General features: G+C 51.4%; 1 protein-coding gene across 4 annotated transcripts in view; it reads right to left on the bottom strand.

The window, feature by feature from the left end:
- Positions 1-1469: 1469 nt before the first annotated feature.
- Positions 1470-23675, bottom strand: part of GFRA2 (GDNF family receptor alpha 2) — a 97202-nt gene continuing 74996 nt past the window's right edge. For all 4 annotated transcript variants that reach the window (XM_042983307.1, XM_042983309.1, XM_042983308.1 and 1 more), the window contains 5 exons: positions 17311-17420; positions 16420-16560; positions 13888-14060; positions 4221-4274; positions 1470-3176 (listed from right to left, as the gene is read on the bottom strand). In XM_042983307.1, the coding sequence (XP_042839241.1) occupies positions 3054-3176; positions 4221-4274; positions 13888-14060; positions 16420-16560; positions 17311-17420 (601 nt within the window). In that variant the 3' untranslated portion in view covers positions 1470-3053. The remainder of the gene's footprint in view (positions 3177-4220; positions 4275-13887; positions 14061-16419; positions 16561-17310; positions 17421-23675) is intronic.

Here is a 23675-nt window from a genome sequence, read left to right as displayed (position 1 = left end):
AGCCTAGTTGCAGACAGATGCATACCTCAGGTCAGGAATCCCCAAGGGACTAATGGCAAAGAAAGCACATTGTATAGACTGCTAACTGGGGTAAAGGCACAGTGAACCTATACTTCATGCATCTGACTCTCCCCAAAAGAACACTAAAACAATTTTAGCTCTATCTCTGGAGTCCTTACCAATCTTCTCCTGATTCCATTCCTGCCCCTCTTCACTTATCTGTCCCCCATGCCCAATCTCAGTGTTTAGGTCCAAATGTCTTAATGTTACTAAGATTCATTCAAACTATTAAACTAATTAGCATTAAGATAGTGACATTTTATTCTTCCCACTTTTATTTACACATTTTGAGAGAATCACAGGGAACAGGAATCATCTCAACCAAAGGAATGAATATTTCATGGTAAAATTTCAGCTATGTGATACCTAGACAGGGAGAGGTTTTAAGGCAGAGTAAAGCTGCCCTGCATCTATTCTGGCACCTCCAGTTCCTTTCGGGAAATCTTCTCTCCCTCATTATGCAAGCCAAGGGTTTATATCACATTAGGAATACCAGATGTGAGATATTCTCCTCTCTCACAAAAGTATGGCAGGAGGTAGGCACAAGGCCCCAGTAAACCGGTTGGACAAGTTGGTGGTCATTCATCACAGAGACAGCAGCATGCTGACCCTGTAGATCATGCCTTCTGCCCCTTCAGATGTCCTTTGGTTCCCACTGTACCCTCCCCTGGTCCCCCCACCTTCCACTGATTCTGAGCCTTTTCCCCCCAAAGCCTTTTAAGTTAGCCAGTCTTTGCTGTTCACAAAGAACATGGATTCCCAAGTAAACTCCACAGCCACCTCCACACACAGTAACACCAGTGGTGGCTAGGGAAGACAGTTCACTGGCCCACTGGCGCTCCAGGCACAGGCTGGAACCTGTACACCACACTACTCACCACCATAGGCCAATGTTGCCGACATTTCAGCAACTGGAAACAAGAGCCATTTGGGGAGAGCAGAAAACAGCAACTCATCTCCCAATGGCGACAGGATGGGATCACGTGCAGCCCTGACAGTGGGAGCACCCCCTCACATGACAGTCTTCCTCCTTCATCTTGCCATGTGCACACACTCATACATGCATATGAACACTCACAAGCCTGCACGTGGGTGCACGTACACACACTCGGCCAGCAGCCATCCTCCTAGCCTTCTCCAGGGAGAATCTCCCCAGGGAATACGGCAGGCCCAGGGTCCAGGTGGAGCCCGGGTGGTAAATGGAGAAAAAGAGAAGAAGGGATGGATCATGGTCATCTTCCTTCTCTAGTAGGACCCAGAAGACCAGATCCCTGCCTTCATAATCACATACCTTAAATAAACCAGGAGTCCCAGTGAGAAGATATCACCTCATGCCACATAAGACCAATGGGCCACTTAATAGGACCACACAGACAACCTTAAAACAAAAATATACCCGAGGTGTCAAGATCAACTGGTCTCCTGCCCCTCCAGGTCCCCACAGGTACTTTCTTTCTCTTCAAGGTGGGGACCAACAGGCACTGGCACTGATAGGTAAGGGAAGGTAGAGGAGGATGGGTGAAGAAGGGCCCAGAAGGCTGAGCATAGCCGGGACGCAGAGACCCACCAAGTGTAAAACCACCTCCTAAAGGAGCTCCATCACCCACATCAAAGACACATAACAGATGGAGACACATGTGCACATGCGTGCATGCCCCCCACACACACACACACATTCTCCAAGGCCCACCAGGACCCCAGGTAAGCAGCCAAGAGGCAGCACTGTGCCAAGGAAAAAACAGCAGGAGAAGGCACACCGGAGGGAGGCAGAAGGCAAATTGCTTCCTAGTATGTTTATTGGAGCCTTAGCTAAGTATGAATACGGATCAGGAACCCCCTTCCACAGCTCAGTCAGCCTGACAGAGGCAGAGACACAGGGAGTCAATCTCCTTTTTTTCCCATTATAGACAACATTGTTAAAAAAAATAAACTTTACAATAATACATTTTCGCTCATCTGTTGGAGTATTATTTCGATAGTTTTGTTTCTTAAAAAAAGGAAAAAAGGGGAAACCACACAATATATGTATATGGATCTATATATACATATATGTTGAGAAAGGAGTCGTGTTATGTACATACAGTTGGCGCTTGTCTGGGAAATGAGGAGAGAATGTGGAAAAGAGGAACAGGGGGGCGAGAGGAGGAGAGAGCTGTGGCCAGTGAAGCACAGTGCCAGCAGGTGTCCCGCCATGTTCTTCTCTGCCCCTCTCCCTGGTGGGAGACCCACCAAGAAACCAAAAGAGCCAATGACGGATCATTTCTCTTTGATTTCAAAATTCCTGCCACCAAGCAGGAAGCAGCAGCCTTGAGCTGGTGCCCAAGCTTTGCTCCCTCTGCCCAAGGGGATGTCCCCAGAGGGCTGAGCTCCCAAGCTCCCTGGAGCTGGCCCCAGTACTCCCTCCATGCCACAGTCAGAGGGCCTGGTACCACACCCTCCACAGGCATCACTGGGGGTTCTCAGTTCAGATGCAGACAGAGAGCACAAAACAAACTCCATGCTCGAAACCGAGTGGAGGTGCTGAGGTGCCCAGCTGGACCCCCAGCAGCCAGCCTGGCTGCTTTGCTGCCCGATGCCCTCTGCCAAACCGCCAGTGGGGATCCCTGGCCCCAGTTCACATCAGCACAGTTCCAGTCCCTCAGGCCACAGGGGTGTCGTCTTGGTCTTTTATGTCAGCGAGGTCCAGAGAAGAAAACACCGGGAGAAAACGAAGGGCATTTCTAGACCCTTGCACCCTCCTCAGCACTGGGTTTCCCTTGCCGAGGGACCTCTGGGCCAGCTCTCAGGCTGCCCGCCTACTTGTCTGTTTGGTTTAGAAAAACTTCTCCAGAGAAGAAATCTGGGAGGAGACAGGTTCAGAGACAAGGTGGGGAAAATTTTTTTTTGCAAGATATGTGTGTGTGTGTGTGTGTGTGTGTGTGTGTTTCCATGTTGCCAGGCAGGTGTTCTCATCTGCGTAGTTTCCGGAAATCCCCCGACATGGGTCCCAGAGCCTACAAGGCCAGCTTCAGCATCAGGAAGGAGACAGCGGTCAAGGCAGCCGACGGTCTGGCTCTGCGGGGGCCTGAGTTAGGTTTGATCACCTTGTTACTCCCTGGGATGATATTGGTCGTGAGCTGCAGCCATGACACAAGGGGAGACAGAAGCAAAGAGCACAACAAAAGATAGAAAAACAAAGGAGTCAGTAGGGCTGGGATCAGGCAAAGGAAAGGACTCGAGAAGTGGAGTCCTTGAGCCCCTGCCCGCCCCATCCACCCAGGGGACCCTGCTCTGTGCTCGCCCGCAGGTGGAGCTAGGCTTCCATAGAGCTGAGCTGAGCTGAGCCCCAGGCTCCAGGAGACCAGGCAGCAGTCCCCAGGGAAAAGGGTTGACACTGCCAAGTGAGGAAGAGGGTCTGTGGACACAGACCAGAGAGGAGGAGCATGGTACCTAAGGTCTCAAGAAGGAGCTCTCGGGGTCCACAGGCACCTGCTTCCTGAGAGGAGAGGAGGGAGAAGCTCTGTTCTACCTGTTCCTAAATGTCTTTGAATCCCCCTGCTCCATGAAGCTTCTTCCCTACACATCTCTGTCTGAGCACTCTCCTCTAGGAGCTTATACTTCTTTTCCTCTCTCTCTCTCTCTCTCTCTCTCTCTCTCTCTCTCTGTCTAATATATATAGACATTCTCTCTCTCTCTCTCTCTACATATATATATATATATATATATATATATATATATGAGAGTGTGTGTGTATGCACACACACACACGCACATACATACATATAAATACCTACACACACACTATATATGGAGTCATAGATACACTCCTGTTTTGGGGCTCCTTTTAGGAAGGGACTGTGTCTTTTCCCATCTCCCAATCTCCTCAATATCACAGAACCAGCACAGAGTAGGTACTCAAGACACTTGTCATAAAGAGTCAGGAGGGCTTAAGAGGGCTTCTGCTCAGAGCAGCTGTTTGTGTCTCACCCAAGGAGACAGCCAAGGCCCCTGGCTGCAGCCTCCGAACCTGCACCCCCAGTGCAGTGAGCACCCACCCAAGTCTAAGTGGGCCAGAAGCTCATGCGATGGGATCTGGGGGCTCAGAGTCTGAGACTCACCTAGGAAACACCCCCTTCTAGCCCAGTCCCCTGCAGCCATCCCCCACTCTGCCCTTCACTCACCTCTGTGAAGCACATGCTTAACTCTTTGGAGTTATTGGGTTTTAGCCCCTGTTCCTGTGGAAGAGAAGGTGCTAGTAAGGATGGGCTACCAGAGCTGGGTCTCTGGCCAAGCTTTGTCCCATGACTTGAATAAGACCAAAGAGTCCATGGCCCCACCATCCACCGTTGCCATCATTAAGCACAAGGTTCACATGAAGAGTGCTGGCTCAATCCCGTGTAGCAAAAAGACCTGGTCCCTTTCTCACACCATCAGCACTTAGGTCCTGTCCCCCTTAGGCTCCTGGAGAAGGGATTCCTAACTCTGCTTTCAACTTAGAGCATGATGGAATAATTACAAGACATTTGCATGTTTGTCTACTATACTCAAAACTCCTCTTGACAGGGCAGGGACCATGGCTCCTTTTCCTTGCACTAACTCTGGCTCATTAACACCAGCTCAGTAAATGCTTTACTAGATGCATGAAACCATGACTCAATGAATGAATGCCATATATCAGAACCAGCATGCAAGTGCCAGCTCCAAAAAGCTCATAAGCCTTATCTGGGCTTGTGGGGAAGAGAACTGTAATTGATTAGTGATGTCTGCCACTGGTGCATGGTAGGAAGACATCTGGCAATAGTGCCAGGCATTGGCCATTCCACCCTAAACAGATGTGGGCACCTGTGAGCTTGGTGGTCCGAGGTGATGAATGAGAAAGGAAGGCTGGCCTACTGATGATTCTAGGATTCTCTACTCCTGGCATAACCACTTGGATGCAGGACCAGAGGGTGAGCAAGAGGAAGTGTCCTTTGTTATCATCATAATAATGATCCATGGGAACCAGCTGGGGGACATGGTGTTTCTACCCTGGCTTCAAATGGCTTGGTTCCCAATGCACTTGTGGGGAAGCTCTGGCCACCATAAGCACCAGGAAGCCCAAGAAATTATTCCTAAATCACTGCTCTTGGCCAGAAGTATCAATAATCCCTTAAACATCATAGGCAATCTACCACCCTGGGCATCTGGTCAGCAAAACAAGGCCCCAGCTGTCACACAGAGGCCAGCCAAAATCCAAGTCACTCCCAATCATGGAGATATGACCACATTGATGATGAGCACAATGGGAATGGAACCAGGGACGTGACCCAGGAAGATCTTGTTCAAGACCACAGTGCCCATGACTTCAGGTGCCAAGATCCAAGCCTACCATGCTACCCACCTTGGTCCCTGAAGAAGGGCCCTTTGGAACCCAAGGACTGGATTCTACTGCCACAGATGAAGTGCAGATCCAGCCAGGCCTGTGGGAGGTCACTGCTGGACAGAGCCTGCCCACCCCATCCCAGGGGCTGCACTGTCACCACTATCTTCCATTCAACTGCCCTCATCTACACAATCCTCCCTCGGTCACCCCCCTGAGCAATTCACAGCACTTCTGATATCCTATGCCACAGGACCCAACACCCGCTTTTCCTGGCATTCTTTCCAGGTATCATGGGTTCCAGGTGTGGCAGGTCTCTGTCTCCAGGCCCATATCCTCTTCCTGTGTATTCCCCTCCCCCAGTGCCACTAAATATGGAACGTGTCTGTGTTGCATCAAACAGCCAGGATGAGTGTTCTCACCCCCACTTCAACCAAAGCAACTCTGATTTTATTTGTTCTAGATGTTGGAGCTATACACAAGAAGTATTTTAAAAAACAGCCTACTACTTAAAAATAAATCAGGTTTCAGAAAAGAACTAAACTAAGTGACCTCTAGGGCCTTGCAGTACAACCTTCTGTGATGGGTCCTCGACACGGGCCTGGCCACCACTGGCTCTGGAAGGCTGAGCCCCAGGCCAAGTCACACAGAGAGAAGCCAGCAAAGCAGAGGAGCACCAGGACTTAGAATTAAAGCAGTGGGGTGGAGGGGAGATCTGAACACAGATCTCACCTGGAGCAGCTGGCTTATGGCTGGATTTTGCTCCTCAGAGTGAGCAGACTTGACAGGCTCCTCTTAGAAGAAGAGAGGAGAGGGGGCTGTTGGCAAATATTCAAGGAAAAAAGAGAGGGGGAGGAGCAGAGGAAAGGATCAAGAGAGGAAGGGAACAGAGAGAAAAAGGAGAGGCAGCACCCTAGGAGAGCACATGCAGAGAGTTTGGGGGTTTTGGGGGGAGCAGGGAGGACAGAGGGGAGAAGGGGGCAGGGGACAGAGAGGAAGGGAGGGGCCACAGGAGAAGGAGGGTAACAGGAGGAGAGGAAGAAGCAGAGGAGGAGCCTTCATCCTCTCATCTGACCCATATCAACAAGAGAAAGTGACACACACCCCTGGGCCAGCCCCAAGGCAATCCAATCCTTGCTTGCTGGTCTCTGACAGGTGCCACAGCGACTGTGGTGGGAGAAAAGGACTGGCCTCCATGAAGATCAGGGATAGGACCTCTCCCTGTACCCCATGTGACCCACTGTATATCCAGCATCCACAGCATTCACCTATGTCCCTCTGCACTGATGACATGTCAGTCCAGCAGGCTCCAGGGCCACCAGCCACACACTGAATGTGTGCTGAATGCCCAGGTGACATCCTGAGCTTCTTCTCGCTGTCCAAAAGTACTTCCTTCAAGTGCTGTGAAATCTAGCTTACAGATTTTTATCCTCACGGACCCATTCAGCCTTTCCCTTTTAGATCAAAGGGTCTTAATTTTTGGCGTCCATCCCCACAGGACAATTCCCTGGATCCAAGGAAGAAGAGCCTGAGAGACCAGAGCCCCGGGCTCAAGCCTTCTTTATCCAGTGACCCAGGAAAGTCACTTCATCTACTGGAACATCCATTCTCTCATCTATAAAATAGGGATAGACAAACACACATCACTGACCCACTGTGATGATTACATGAGACAGTGCACATGGCACAGCAAAGCTCCACACACCTGTAAGGGCTCCTCAATTCCACAAGGCACGAGGCTGAGCCAAGCTTAGGTTTGCATTCAAAGGCAGAGCCTATGAGAAATGCAGGAAGGGCCCAGGAAGGGGCTGTGAGGTGAAACCCAGGGTCAGCCTTAGCCTGGGGCTACCTCAGCCCTACCCCACGGCACATGGAGCAGTCTCTGCCCCAGCACCTGACTTCCAGCAGACACAGAGCAGACAGTGAAGGCTGCAGTAATCTCCCCAGTGGCAAACCTGAGACCCCCACACAGCCCCAGCCACACAGAGCAGTGCGGGGGTTTGCCCATCGGCTGACCTTTTCTGAAAGCAGCACATGGGCGAGGTGCAGAGAGAAGGTTGCACTACTTAATGGCAAAACCACCGGTGGCTCAGATTCACTGCCTCCCTCCCTCACCATTAACTTTCCCCCACTGCTCCCACAAGAGGTTCTAAAGATGAATGAGTCACAGCTCTGCTCACACCCTAATGAGACAAATAAACATTCACACAGTCATCTCAGCACCGGTTAAGTAAATGGGAGCAGGAGAAGAGGCTGCCTCCCTCCCCAAATCCCGCAGGCTGCAGGCTGCCCTCTGAGGCCATGCCCCCCTAAGGCCACCCACAATGCCTATCTCACCCAATTTTCTTGGACTCCGATGGAACAAGTTTATGGGAATAGAGGTGAGTTGCTCACCCCTGTCCTGCTTCCATCACTACTCTGAGACTCTCCTCCCTTCACGGCAAGCTCAGGCACTGTTGGGTTACAGTGTCCCAAAGGGCACAGGTCTGGACTGCAAGGATGGCAGGAGGCAGAGCTTTTAACAGCAAATCCATGTGACAGAAAGGTGGGTACAGGGGCTTTGTGTCCTTGGCTGTACTACAGGGGGCCTCCAGAAGTATGAAAGAAGCAGACGGCACTGGGGGACTTGAATGAGGGAAGGGGCACAGACACAGAGGAAGAAAGGCAGCAAAGGTAAGCTTCATCCTTCTAGAAATTTCTCCCAGAGGGGTTTTTGCCCTCTGGCAAAAGGAAGCTGAAAGAATTATTGTCTTCCTCTCTTCCTTGCCCACCTCTGTCTCCCACTCCCTAAGCCAGGTCTGGCAGTCCCAGGTCCTTGCTGACTTAGCCCAGCTGCTAGGGACGAAGCCCAGTGTTGCGTCCATGGGAAAACCGTGTCCCCTGCTTCTGGTCCTGGCCCCATCCCCAAATCTCAGTGTCCTCGGCAGCCTTCCTCCTGGCAGGCCCACCCAGTAACTCATTCCTCTTCCCCTCTGCTACATGCCACCCCTGGCCCAACACTTCCATCTTGCCTCCTATGACTAACGATTATGGCAAAGATCAAACACACCTGCAAGCACGTCTCCCTTGCCAATCAATCTCTACCTGCTGTCACAATCTTCCCAAATCACAGCGCTCATCTTCCTATCGGCATGTTCCCCAGTCCAAAGCCTTTGGTGGCCCCTCCAAAGCCCGTGCTTCAGCCTGCTCACCAGACTGCATTCCCATCCCTGTTCTCACCCAACCCAGGGCCTGCTCTTCCTCTAGACCAGGGCAGGCAAACATTTTCTGCAAAGGGCCAGGAAAGTTAGTATTTTAGGCAACTCTGCCTGTAGCACACAGAAAATATGTAAACAAGGGGGTGTGGCTGTATTCCAATAAACCCTGATTTATCCAAACAGGCAGCAGGCCAGATATGGCCAGCAGATTCCCCTACTGGACCTGTTCTGTGCTATGCTGACTCCATGCCCTCACTCCCACGAGCCCCTCTGCCTGGACACCCTTACCCACTCTACTCCAATTCCATGTCTCCACATACTCAGTAATCCCTGTTCTTCCAGGCCCAGCAGCAGGGTTTACTCTGCCCATGAGTCCTCTGCCCCTACTCCCAGTCCAGAGCAGCCTTCCCTCCTCTGGGCCCCGTGTCACTTTATCTACCTTCCTAGGGTGCCAATCGCTTCCTCCCCACCAATTATCTGAGTGTGCATCCTGTCCATCCTACCAGTATGGGACCAAGGTACTGGCCCTGGTGAGCTGTCAGCCTCAGAACCTGGAACAGAGAACATGCAGGAAGAATCTACACTGAGTAATGAATGAATGCACTGATGGGTAAATAAATGAATGACTATAAGGGAAGCCAGAAGAAGGGAAGAAAAGAAGAAATGCATTCAAGTCATTCAAAGCTTTGAAACCTGCCATATTTGTATATCAGAACTATATGCCTAATAGACCTATAACACACTGACGGGCCTCTCAGTCCCCCACTCTGATGCCCACAGGCCTGCGCACTGGGATGAGGAGGAGATGAAAGTGTCTGCAGGCTGCTGAGCCTACCACAGGTGTGTTGAGGGGGGGCTGCATCAACCCCTCCAAATTCATTTCTAATTCCACCAGGTGTGATGGGTAGAATCAAGGGGGAAAGCAAAAACTGGCTGGTAGAGACCAAAAGAGCAAAGAAGGCTGTGTTGCCAGGGCTCTGCAGCCCTGGGAAAGGTGAGACCCCAGTTGATCTGATGGGTCCCTGCAAAGTGGCTCAGAGCAAACCACAGGAAATGCCAAGGACACTGAAACAAACCATGACCAGAGAAAGCAAGAGTCCACTGTCCGGCTCCCACTATCCCCATCACTGCACCGCTGCTCATGTGACAAAAGAACCTTCTAACCAATCTTCCTGCATCCTCCATAGAAAGACTTCTCCACCTGCCTACCCTCATGGCATGCAGACAACATCTGTGAGAAGGAGGTAAGCTGCACAGAGCTGGCTGCAAGCAATAAGGCACTCAGAACCCATTCTCGAATGGAGAGCAGGAAGTTCCAACAGACCCGATGAACCAGGAACTCTGGGTTCTTCCCTCAACCTGTCTAGAACACCTACTCAATGCCATGCACTGAGCACTGGGGTCCACAGGGCAACAAGGAGGGTGAGAGGCAGCCTCTGTCTGTCAGGGATGGAGCAGGGCACATCGTGATGGGGGCTAAAGTGAGGTAAAGCAGGAGCAGAGTCAGGGGAACACGCCAAAAGGGGAAGCCAAACAGGATTCGCCAAGCAGAGAGAGGAAGGACAGGCTCTTCACTCCGAGGACTGACCAGTGCACAGGCCAGCAACCTGCTCACTGCAGCCTATGCCATGGGACAGCCTGGCTGTGCGATGGAAGTTCAAGCCTGACCTGCTGCCTACAGATCAGGGAGGGAATTCACACAGGGGTGTGTTTACCTACAGATTCAGGCAAGGCCAGAAGGGAAGGGGAGAGACGATTTTGCAGGTATTGCCATGCTTTCTCCAAGTTTCAAACAGTTCCAGGAAAGCAAGGCTGCCTGAAGCGGTGACCACAGCCAGAAATGGAAACATGAGAGCAGGACTCAAAACAGCATCAAAGATGCCCAGACGCAGGCCAACTCAGGGGCCTGCTGGCTCCTGGCTCCTGGGTGGCTGAGATACCCAGGTGTTTGTGTAGCAGCTCTATGATGAGGACAAGGGTTCCAGTTGAAGACCCCAAACCCCACCATGGGAAAGCCCTCTGGGGTAGCAGATCTAGGAGAGGACCCAGTGCAGTACAGCCAGAGGAAACTGTTCGGGATCTGGGGGCTGGGGGCTCTGAACAAATTACTGTCCTTACCAAGCTTTCATACTTTGGGGCTTGAGAAGGAGATCTCAGAAGGCCCTCTTATCCTAACGTCCAATCACTTATGTGGGATCCCCAACTCGCTGCCATCTCTGGGTCAGTGAAGGGGGTCCCTAAGGCTTTCCCAAGGGCTTGGGCCTATGAATGGGGAGGAGGACAGAGGTAATAAGTAAAGACCTTGCCTTTCTCTCCAGGGGGTGTGTAGGATGCACAGCCTCCTCTACCCTCCCTCCCACCCTGGCCTCAGCTTCCTGTCTCTGCCCTCACTCCCCTGAGTGGAGTAAAGACTCCCTTCTGTAGTTGTAGGTTGCTGTCACTCCCAAGGCCCCACAAAGGCCACCATGGAGCCCCTTCCAGCCCAGCAAAGCTGAGGGAGAGGGTGTGGGGACAAACCACCCATGCCAGCCTTTAGCCAAGCTGAGGACAGGGATGAGGGTTTATTCCCCTTGCACTCCCAGCATCAGGCATAGAGTAGTAGGTTCTCACCAAACAGGTTGTGATTAAAACAGAATCAGGCCATTCCCCTTTAGTTTCAGTGAGAAGGAACCAGGAAGATGGTTGGTGGGCCCCCTCTGAGGGTCTACATCTCTTCTTTTTCTCCTGGAATGGCCAATCTCAGCTGTCCCACCCAGAGTGACACAGTCAGTAGACTGTGAGTGGGCAGTCCCTGAGGCCAGGCCTGGGGAGCCCCCTGCTAGTCAGCCTCCCCAGCTCGGGCCCCTGCATTCAGAGTGCTCCTCTGTCTGCAAGCACTTTCACGTACATCATCTCACATACACATGGTGTATTAACTCCACTGGAATTAAACCAAGTGTAAGACAAGCCCCAAGATGGTGAATCTGAAGAAAACCAGACTGGGGCTAAAAGAAACCAGGCAACAGTTTAGCAAAATGCCGAGGGAATAGAGGAAAAATTTTTAAAAAGGAGTCAGAGCCACCAGGCACTGAGTGGCTGAGTGGGCTGCAGTGAGGGCAAGAGACCACACCCTTGAACTCTTCCACACCCACGGTGAGTCAAGCTACAGTAAGAGCCTCAGGAAAGATTCACAGCCACCTGCTGAATCAGCACATCCCTTTGTAAGCCTGCCCCGAGGAGCTCAGGGAGGCTGGTGGTGCCCCAAGGGACATGTGGACCATGCCAGAGCATGGTCACCTGACAGGTGGCCCAGCCCTGACCGCCGAGCTGCCTGCCACTCTAGCATGAAATTGAGCTGGCAACTGTCTGTGCAGCGGGCCCCCTAGCCCCTGCCCGCAGCCACTCAAGCGTGGCTAGTGTAATTAGGAGCTGCCCAAGGGTGACACGGACTCCTCGGCTGGGATCTGGAGGAGCGGCCTGATGGAGGGGCGCAAGGCATGGAAGGGCCCATGCTGAGCCTAACAGGAGGATACCTGGAGGTCAGCTGTTCAGCACAGAGAAGCCCACCAGGGAGGGCAGGGGGGGTAGGCTTCCCAACCAGGACAGGCACCCACCCCAGCTCCTGTGGTACAACGGGTCCCTGCTCAAGTCCTCATCCTGGCACCAGGAATGCCCACTGGGGTTTTTTCCAGCTTTACTGAGGTTGTAATTGACCATCAAACATTGCATGTATTCACAGTGTACAACCTGATGACCCAATATATGGGCACACACACTGTGAAATATTTACCACATGCCAATCAACATATTTGATAATACGATAGTGTCAGCTACAGTCACATCGCTGTATGCCAGGTCTCAGAACTGCCTTGTTGTACACAAGTAAAACTTTGTAGCAGATGTGCACTGTTGATCCCTCGAGCATGACACCCAACTTAGCCTGGCGTCTTCACTGCCTCGCACATAGCCAGGCCTTGATAACCCTGCCCCCTCACCCACTCAGGCTGTGCCCCCTGCTGCCCCCAACCTTCTTGGCAATTCTAGGCCCAACTCCCTCACTGTACCCCAACACCCTCAACTTTGCTGTTCCCTCCTTCCTCTGCTCCGATACTCTGCATGGGGTCAGTCCTCTTTTACACTCTTTGTTCTAGGGGTGTGTGTGTATGAGTGTGAGAAAGTGTGTATGTGAGTATGGATGTGGGTGTGAGTGTACGAGTGAGTGTATTATGTGAGAGTATGTGAAAGTGAGAGTTGTGGGCGTGTTGTGAGTGTGGGTGTGTGTATATATGTATGTACATGTGTGTGTGAGTGGCTGTACTGTGTGTGTATATGTATCAGTGTATGTATGTATGTGAGTGTAAGAGTGTATAGATGTGGGGGGGGTGTGGTGTGTGGGGGTGTATGTATGTGGGTGAGTGGGTGTGTTGTGGGTGAGTGTATGTATGTATGTATGTGTGTGTGTGTGTGTGTGTGTGTATATGTGTGTGTGTGTGTGTTCTGACTAGATCCAACTGCCTAAGCAAAGAATCTACTGTAGCAAATGGCATGATGGCAGGAGGGTAGCCCAACAGAGAGAAAAAGCTGAGTGGGGAGCCCTAGGATGTGCCCCCATAGTGCCACATGTGTCCCCTATTGTGGCAATGAACCCAGTCCATGCCTGATGCTTGTTGAATTGTTTGACCCTGAACAAGACCGTAAGGACCACAAAACCCAGGACAGTGTCAGTTTTATTCACCAAAGTCTCCCTCACATCTCACGTAAGTCCTGGCACATAACGCATACATAATACATGCTCGATGACTAGGTGGATGGACAGATGGACAAACAAATGAACATCATGGGTTTTGGGGTCTGATGTAGGTTTGAAATCTTATTCTACCACTAACCGGCTGTATGACCTTGGGTATGTTACCTAACCTTCTTCTTGGGTCAGTTTCCTGTGTATAATACATGAAGACCAACACCTCACTTTGTGAAAATTCAGTGAAGTAGGCAGAGAATCTGCTAGCATAACACCTAGTAATTAGCAGATGGTTAGTATGTGTTAACCATTCCATTTCCCTGGCACCCTGTGTTTTCTAGCACAATCCAGTGCTTCCTACTTGTCAGGTGAATGCCTAGGGAATGTAGGCACAAAAAAAACTAGCTCCCAACAGCTGTTCCCTGCCTCTTGGGTCCTGACCCAAGGGCAAGAACTTGCCAGTCCCATCCCTGATCCCCAGTGAGCTAACTTCCCACACCCGCCTCTCATGTCCTGGTGTTTCTCTATGCCTTCAGCCTGCCCTCCCCAGTTGCAGAGCCGTGTCCCCTCACCTGGACAGATGTGCAGGTGGTGATGACGCTGGTCCCCAGGCTGGTGCTATCACTGAGGTCATCTGGCAAAGAAGGTGTTTTCTCCACCCGAGGGGCCTGCGTGGCCTGGAATGAGGGGCTTTTAGGGGAGAGGTTCACATCCGTGCCGTTGCCAAAGGCCTGGATGGCATTCCCTGTGGGGGGTGAGAGCAGGTAGGCACAGAGAAATCAGGGGCTGCCTCCATAATTTCTTCCCCTCACATCCTAATGCTGCCTCCCCTGTAACAGCCCAGAGCCGGGGACAGGGTGTGGCTTGTCCAAACTTAATTTCTCTGGAGTCCCCTTTCAGACACTACTGACATCTCACATGGAGAGAAGAAAATAGCAAGAGGGAGGTTGCAAAAGACAAACAAAAGAAAGAAATGTGGAGCCCAAATGTCCATCGAAAGCTAAGTGACTTAAGTTGGTCAGAGAAAGACAAATACCATATGATTTCACTCATGTGAAATTTAAGAAACAAAACAGATGAACACAGAAGAAAAAAAAGAGACAGGCAAACCATAAAAGAGACTCTTAACGATACAGAACAAACTATGGGTTGATGGAGGGAAGTGTATGGGAAATGGGCGATGGGTACTAAGAAGGGCACTTGTTGGGATGACCACTGGGTGTTGTATGTAAGTGATGATTCACTGAATTCTACTCCTGAAACCAACATTACATTATATGTTAATTAACTGGAATTTAAATAAAAACTTGAAACATAAAAAAAAAGAAAAAGAAAAAGAAATGCAGAAGAGGAAGGGAAGAGGAGAAGTGGGGTGGGGAGCCCGGAAGGAGGCAGCAGGCCGGGCCCAGGGCGGTGATCACTGGCTTCTCTGTAGCATCCTGTGCTGCAGACCACCCTCCACTTCAAAGCGTCCCCCATACCAATCCCCCATCCCCACCCCTGCCCCACCCCTGCCCCACCCTCCAACCCCCACACAGGTTCTCCTGGCTCCTCTGCCACCTCAGATGCTTCCAGGTCCTGCCAATGGCATTCCAAGAGCCCCAGACTCAGCCATCTTCCACGGCGGCCTCACCTACTCCCACACCATCAACACCAGTGCACTGAAGACTAAATAATGGGACTTCTTGGACCAAACTATTCCCAAGACATGACCCTGGAACCAAGTGCCTCCAGAAATCTCCACCTCCAAGTCCCAGATGCACCTCAAGTTCATCACATCTACGCCCCAACAAGGCATCGCTCCCTCCTGTTGCATCACTGCTTTCTGCCCATGTTTACAGTCTTGCAGAGGTCATCTCTCCCCACCCAAGCCCCCCACCATGCTTCCATGACTGCCCACTTGCCGGCAGTTGAGCCCATCGCCTAAAGATCTGTGCACTCCATCTCTCCTCTCTCCTGCCCACCACTGCTCCGGCTCAGTCACACCGGCCTCTTTGGGAATAGCTGCTCCCCCACTTCTGAGTACACTGGTGTTGGACCACCTGTCAGAACCACAGCCCCAACCCTCCACACCAGAACCAGAGAACAGGCCATCTGCATGCTGGTCTGCCCACAATGCCACCTGCTGACTCCCCTTCAGTGACCTGCACCCCCACCTCCACCACCTGTAGGACCATAAGATCCTAACACTTTTAGGACTGCAAGGCCCTTCATGAGGAGGATTCCCTCTCCCTGTCCAGATAACCCTCAGCGTCCTCATGCTCTACAGCAAGACTCCATAGTCCACAGTTCCTGCAAGCCGCCCTGCCAAGGGTGGACTGGTGCGCCCTCCCTGCCTTGTCAGCTGACAAATGCCCACTCTCCCTCAAGGGGCCAGCCTCTGAGGAGCTTTCAGGGCCTCCTCCTCCAGGCTGACTGGTATCACTAGTCTGGGCTCCTAAAGTGCCCTGTACTGACCTCCACCCTAGTATAACTCACTCCGTATTGTGGTCACAGTGACCCCCTGACAGTGTGCCTCCACCAGACTCCACACTGCTCAATGGCAGGCACCATGGCTCATCTCTCTGAATCCTCAGTGCCATACAAAAAGGGAGGATGGACTGACGGATGGAAGGAAGAAAAGACAGAAGGAAGGCGGGAGATTTTCAAGTGGGTGGGTGGCAAGAGTGTCAGACTGAAAAGAGCGAGGCAGGCAGACTGTGGCTAACCTCTCTCTCTAGCCTTTAGTTAGCAGTTTGGGACTTGCAAGTCACCAATTCTAACGGGAAACAAATCCTTAAGGGGACAAGTGACAGATGCTGAGATACTCATCATACAGCTGTCCCTGAAGGAACCTGGCTAAAGCTCTCAGGATAACAGACCAGAAATCTTCAACCTTGGCCTGACATAGGCTCAAATCCTCCGGTGGTAAACTCAGGCTGGCCTACTGACTATTCAGTAGGATGAGTCCCCAAGAGCACAAAACCCAAGTTCTCCGTGGGTCACTGGGGAAGCCCTGTAGATTATCACTGGCCATCCCAATGGAGAGAGAAGGGCATGGCAAAGGCAGGCCTCCAGGGCCCCTCTGGGACTGAGAGGCATGGGGAGGGCCTGCTCGGACTTACGGAGGCACGGGTTCTCGGTGAAGTCCCTCAGGAACTTCTCACACTCCTCCTCCATGTTCCCACTCCCACGACAACTGCACCAGGGGGACACCACGATGCCAGTGGGGTTGGAGTCCACGTAGTTGGGTGTCATATCAAACCCTGGGCAGGGAGAAAGGGAAGGCAAAGGAAAGAGGAATAGTGAGGCCTTCTCTTTGGGTCCCAGGCCCCAGACACAACAGAGAAGAGGCTGGGGAACTCTCCTTTCCTCCCACCTGCCCCCTCAAATACACATACATCCCAACTCAAACAAACGGACCGTTACTATCCCAGCGACCATGCAGCCATGGCCACAGGGGGCAGAGGGGTATGGACACTGAGGACAGAGCAAGATAGCAGAGGAGCTATCCCGGAGTCACCACCCTGCCCCCTGCTTCCCTGGGCCTTTGCCTTCTTCACCAGCAAGCAGAACCTGTGTTCGAGAGCCAGGGAGACTAAGGTTCACATCCTGGGTTTGGATCCCAGTGCCAACATTTACTAGCTAGGGGAACTTGTGCAAGTGACTTGACCTCTCTAAGCCTCAGTTTTACCATTTGTAGAATGGAGATAGCAACTCCCCCCTAGTAAGTACTGCTATGAGAATTAAAATAAAACAGTTGGTGTAAACTGCTCAGCGCGGTACCTGGAAACTCCAAACCATGTAATAAATGCTGCTTTCTCATTTCAAAAGCCTTATAAGGCCCTTGGGGCCCTCCTCCCCCCATGATAAAAGGTTGCCTTCTCCTCTGGTTTCCCACCACAGAGAAAAGCGAGCTCAGGCTGTCCACTCTCTGGCCCTGAGCCAGGCCCCCTGCCCATGGGGATGGGGCAGCCAGGAGCCACCAAGAGCCCAGGTGCACGGGGGCGGCTTACCAATCATGCCAGCGTAGGAGCCCAGACACGCCTGGTAATTGTCGGCAGGGCAGCTGGTGAGCGTCTGGTAGGAGGCACGACAATTGGCGTGGAAGTCTGCCAGCCGGGACCTGGTGTCAGGAGAAGACCCAACAGAGAGAACGGTTTAGTCTGGCTGCCTTCCCGCCTTTTCTCCAGCAGAGCGGCTCCTGCCTGCAGGTTCCCAGGGCAGGAGGAAGCCAGGAAGATGGAGAGGAACATGGGGGGAACCAAGCCTTGAGGGACTTCAGGCTGGGAGCTCCTTGAGGGCAGGACTTCCTGGAGAGCCAGGTACACAGTTTAGGAACGGTGGGCTCTGAATGGATCTTCCAGTCAGAGGAACACAGACAGAAAGAACCTGGGGTGGGTTTGCCAAGAATGCCTGGGACCAAGGAAGGAAAGCTGGGCTCTGCTTTCTGCTTGACCACAGTCCTGGGTGACCTTGCCCAAGGCCTTCAACACATCACTCTTCCTGCCTGCAAAATGCATACAATAATCCCTGCTCCAGCTACTCCCAGGATCCAGTTGAGGGTCAAAGGAGCCAACCCCCAGACAGGTAAAAAAAGAGTCCGTCTATGGTGAGACACCCATAGGCTTTCCTGACAGTCCTCTTCTGAACCAAGTCAGAGCAAAGCTTCCCCTGCTGTCCTTCCAACTGCCCCTTGGGCAGAATCAGCCCTTTCTTCCCCTGGTGATATAACCTGCTGTCACCCCTTTCTCTCTGTTGGCCCCCATAATACTGCTTCATAACTATGTGGGCACATCCCTCCTTGACCGTGAGTCACCTGAAGGCAAACAGATGCTCTCTGGCCAGGGTCTGTCTCCAGCACCTGATGTGGAAGGTCACATGGAGCCCAGAACACCCAAATCTAACCCACCCTGGCACCCTGGCTACCATCAGCCTGGCCATCTCACCTCCCCACCTGCCATCACTTCCTACAGGTGAGTGCCCTTTGCCATGGGGTCTTCGTGTATCATACCATTTGTGTCTCACAGAAGCCCCAAGTAGAGAGGAATATGGTCTCATTCACTGGTATTTTCCCAATGATGGGCACACAGTAGGGCCTCAACAAATAGGTGCTCAGTGAGGAGACTGTGGTAGCTATAGGAAAGACCAAAATGCAGCCCTTGACTCCCTGCCCCCACTCTCTCCACGCCATAAGGCACCTCACAAAGTCATCCCAAAGGTTGCCCCAAGTTCAGCTCCCCTGATCCTCCACTGGAACTCTGTCCCATCTGAGAAAGAAGCAGGCAGAGAGAGACCAGAGGTTGACAGAGACCAGGACAGCCTGACAGGAACACTCTCAGAGCAGGCAGTTGTGTGTGTCCCACCATGGTACACATTCTGGTTTGTCCTGGGGACAGGGTTTGGGGGAGAGAGAGGAAGCTCTGCGGAGGAATTCAACCCCAACGATGCCTCATGTGTCCCAGACTCTGCAGCCCACAGAAGTGTGGGAGACAGAAGGTGATGAGCACCGAACTGACAGGGGACTGGGGTTCACACTTCAGCTGTGCCCCTAATTCACTGGATGACTCAGGCAAGTCCTTCCTTCTCAGGGACTCGGTTTCCTGGTTTATCAAATGAAATACAAAGTGCTCTCAGTAAAAGATATTTTCACAGTCTGGGAAGATGAAAAAGTTCCAGAGATGGAGGTGGTGATGGCTGCACAACATTGTGGATGTATTTAATGTCACTGAAAACCATACAGTCAAAAATGGTTAAAATGGTAAATTTTATGTAATGTATAACTTATCACAATAAAAATGATTTAAGAAAAGAAACTTACACATCCATCCATTTATCATTAAATCCTCACAAACACTGAGACCTGAACTCTGTGAGATCTGACCAGGATTGTTGTTACTATCCCACTTTACAGAGGAGGACGCTGAGACTCAGAGGAGCTAAATAAATTGCCCAAGATCATAGAGTTCCTGAGCAGTGGAGCCAGGGCCCCGCCCCAGAATGAACAACAGGGTGGATGCCCTTTCTGGGGCAAAAGCCCCTGAAGGTCTTTCCAGAGCCAACATTCTGCGTCCCTGAAAACAGGAAGCCTGCAGGTGTCTTCCCCCTCCTTCCTACCCTCTATCTCCTCACCACCCAACACCAAAACAGGGAGAAACAGCATTTCTAACCAAGACTTCAGTCCCTGCAGAGTAAGACTCAGTCTTAAATGGTAAGAGCAGCGTCTGTCCCACCGTGCACCCCACATGTGCGTGAAGACATTCTGACAGTGTGAGTGTGGTGGCCTCTGCCTACCTCCTAGCCTCCAGAGACACAGACTTTAATAGGTAGAGGAGACCTGGAGGCAAGCAAAACAAAAGCTCTAGGCACCTGCTATGGGCTGAATTGCATCCTGACTCCCAGTACCGTAATGGGACCTTACGTCAGAATGAGCTTTTTGCAGACGTGACCAAGATGAGGTCACAGTGGATTAGGGTGAGCCCTCCAGCCAATGACTAGTGTCCTTAAGAAGGGAGAAGAGACGCAGACACAGTGAGAATACATGTGAAGATGGAGGCAGAGACTGAGCAACGCCCCTACAAGGCCAGGAAGGGTAAGGTCTGCAGGCAATACCAGCAGCTGAGAGAAAGGCACTGAGCAAATTCCTCCTTCAAGCCTTTGGGGAACACAACCCAGCTGACACCTTGATATGGGACTTCTGGCCTCCAGAACTGTGAGAGAATACATTTCCCTTTTAAGCTCCCAGCTTGTGGGACTTTGTTATGGCAGCCACAGGAGACTCGTACAGCCCTTCAGGTACTTCACTGTCTGCTTTGGCCAGATGCCTCCCTCCAAAAGGAGCCAAGGGGATGTGGTCAGGCCCCAACACTAAGGAGGGCTGGGCTGCAGGTGCGCAGCATGAAGCCAGAACCAAGCTCCTGCAGGGTGTGGGGCAAGGAAGGTGCTAGACAACAAGCAAAGCCACCAATTGTCATCTCCTCCCCACCAAGAGGCATTGAAATCATCTCTTAACCAAAGTACATGAGTACGTTCCAAAGCTATGTGATCACACTAGGGCCTGACTCCCTCCTAGTACCCCCGCAAGGCCCACCTGCAGTCCTCCCCCACAAAGCCCTTGCTGACCACCCCAGCTGTGTGGATTTCTCCCACCTCTGTATTCTAGCTACACACATGGTCTGGACCAGGCAATTTCATACTCAATTGTATAAAGACACTGATACTGTCCTATTTGGTCTCTCCAACTGTTACCTATTTTCCTAGAGTGTCAGACTTCACTGATTTCTTCATTCTTCCTCCAAACATGTATTGAGCCCCTGTCACGTGACGGACAGACAAGGCTGGGAAGGGCAATGTCAGAAAGGAAATCCCAGCTAATGGGGTCAGGGCAGAGTACCCACCAGCCATGGCCCAGAGCTTAATGAGAGGTCACGGTTGGCTCGCCCTCCGGTGGGAGCACGCTGCCCACTTCCCCTCTGCAAGGTTAGTTCTCCACTCATTGACACTGGGAACCTTGAGGATCTTGCCTAGCCCCACCATCCACAAAGCCCCTCAAAATGTCACTGGGCCCCACGGGCTGGAGAAGGTGCAAAGCATGAGCAAGGAGAATGTGACTGTCCACAAAGATAGGCCACTGGAGATGAGATGAGAGAAAAGGAAGCTGGGAACTGGGAGGTTCTGTCTCGCGGCCAGGCTCTATTACTCACTGGCTGTGACTTTGGGCAGGTCTGTCATGTCTCTGAGCTCAGTGGCCCCAGTTATCAAATAGGGTGAGTCGTGCCTGCCAATCTCCCCCCCCACGGGGCTATGTAAGACAGCTGGGGAACTCAGAGGAGGCATCACCTTATCTTTCTTCTCTATCCAGACATCTTGTCCCCAGTACTGTGCCTGCCAAACACTGGCAAGTGCAAACAGGGAACAGGTTTTCCTCGGTCTGGGATAGAAGGAAAACTACCTGTTCAACCTGCCAAGGTAGGTCTGGTTCCCACACAAGGCAATGCAGGCATACCAGGAAGAAAAGACCCCCATGCCCTCTCCCTTACCACAAGGCTCCAGGGTCACCCTGCTGGTCCCAGGTGAATGATGGCTTCCCTACCCCACCATTACTCTCCATGCCACTCTGAGGACACAGGAAGAGGAACACCAGCCCCCAAAGCATACACAAGTCTCCTTTGCCAGACCCGTCTAATGCCATGGCCTACTTCCTTTAAGCAGGCCCTCCAGCTCCATTCAGAGCACAGGGAGGAGAGGAGGTAGGCCCGGGCACAGCAGCCATCAGAGGGGCAAGTGAAGGGAAGGGCCATAGCTCAGCCTTCTGTTCCTCCATCTCTCCATTCTTAGCGTCAAAGTGATCTTGGCAAGAGAGAAGGCCAAATGGGGCCAGTTAGGGGGATGCTGTGTCCAAGTCTCCAGAAGGCCTTTGATTGCTCAGATTCTCTCTGTCCCTCAAGACAGGCTGATGTCCACGGCAGCCAGCTCCCTCTGTCAGCATCAAAGACCAAGTGACATCAATTTCCTTCAAGCTGGTGACACGCTAGACTCCAGCCACTATGTGAAGCAGCCACATAAGCGCTCCCTACCCAGCCCTGGAAGGCGCATTCTCCAAGGCAAATGTTATCCTTTTCATAGTGCACGGTGGCCAGCCAGCTGGGGCTCTCTATGCCCTCTCCGGGCCTGATGCTGCTCCTCCCTGCAGACCCCGTGAGGTCGCCTCTGGACTCCATTCTCACACCGCTAAGAAGACTTCTCCTTGGCCCATCCCCATCACTTTGCAAATTTCCACCTTTAAGAACCCCCATAGGAAAGAGGGCATAAAAGAAAGCATGAGAAAAAGAGAGACAGACAGACAAAGAAAGGCACAGAGAGCCAGCAAAAGAGCAAATATGAACAAAGCCAAGTCCATCCCAGTGAGATCAAGTGAAGACTGCCAAATGAGCTCAGGGCGGCAGGTGGCTCTGTCCGAAAAACACAAACCATCTCTGGGCTGGTTTCATTAGCAGCTGTAGCCTATTCAATCACACAGAAGCAGCAGGAGAGGCACAGAGAGACACTTGACCCCCAATTTGATTAAACGGTTGCCAGATTAAATATAGGATGTCCATTTAACTTGAATATCAGATAAACAATGAATTTTTTAGTGTAAGTATATCCCATGCAGTATCTGGGACATACTAATATTAAACTAAACATAACTAATACTAATACTAAGCAGTTTTTCATCATTCATCTGGAATTCGAATTTAACTGGGTATCCTGAATTTTCATTTGTTGGATCTGGCAATCCTATTTGATTAGGCAGATGCGCTTCTACAGAGGGAAAAAGAGGCAAGGCTCGATGTGCAAAGATCAGCCATACAAGCAGACTCTCTATAGGTTAGTGGTTCTCTAAGTGTGGTCCACAGAGCAACAGCACTGGCATCAACTGGGAACTTGTTAGAAAAGCAAATTCTCCAGGCCCACCCCAGACATACAAGATCTGAAATTCTAAGGGCAGGGCCCAACAATCTGTGCTTTAACAAGCCCTCCAGGTGATTCTGAGGCAGGCTAAAGTTTGGGAATATGGCAATCTACACAGACTGCAGAGCTGGGCTTCAGGGGGGCCTTCAGACCCCACCCCCTGGTCTCAGCTTTAAACATCCCCACTTTATGACCTAGCCATGGAAGAAAATAATGCTTCATACCAGGGCCTGAGAAGGCTCCTCGTTACATGGCAAAGAATGCTCATATTTGTGTACACACACACACACAACAATCCCTACACAGACATACACTTACACTTGGATACACACTTCTCAGTTCTATGCTTTGGTCTTAGCCAAGAGAAAGTACAGGCACCTGTAATCAGTGAGACCATCCTTGATCCAAATTCTAAATACCTTCCCAAACACATATAGTTTGGGAATACTAAAATATAATAAAAGGTGAATTACTCCACAGAACCCCAAAGCACTCCAATGCCAGACAGTACATGGCTTTTTGGTGTGTTTTTTGTCAGCTTCCCAAAGTTCCCATTTATCAGATTATACCTTTTACACTGTTGCCATGGAAACCAATGGTTTTCTATTGATAGTCTTAAAAGTGAAGAAGGAGAAAAGGGAGCTAATATTTATTGAGGTCCTATTATGTACCAGATGCAGTTACCTCATTGAATTTTCTGAACAATTCCACAAAGTAGACACATTCCACAGCAAGAACACAGCAGCTCTGAGAGGTAGGCCACACGTACCCTACAGCCAGAATACCACGACCAGGCACCTGCTAACAAGGATAGGGTCTTTTCTCTGGCTGTGCTGTCATGATCCTCCACTGCTAATGATGATTCCAAAGGCAGCCACCAGCACTGTCCTCATACAAACGAACAGGGTACTTGAATATTTCATGGAAG

The sequence above is a fragment of the Panthera tigris genome, chromosome B1 (genome assembly GCF_018350195.1).
Source record: "Panthera tigris isolate Pti1 chromosome B1, P.tigris_Pti1_mat1.1, whole genome shotgun sequence".
NCBI classification, from domain to species: Eukaryota; Metazoa; Chordata; class Mammalia; order Carnivora; family Felidae; genus Panthera; species Panthera tigris.
The sequence above is the reverse complement of the archived record's forward strand: the minus strand, read 5'-3'. Positions and strand labels throughout refer to the sequence as shown.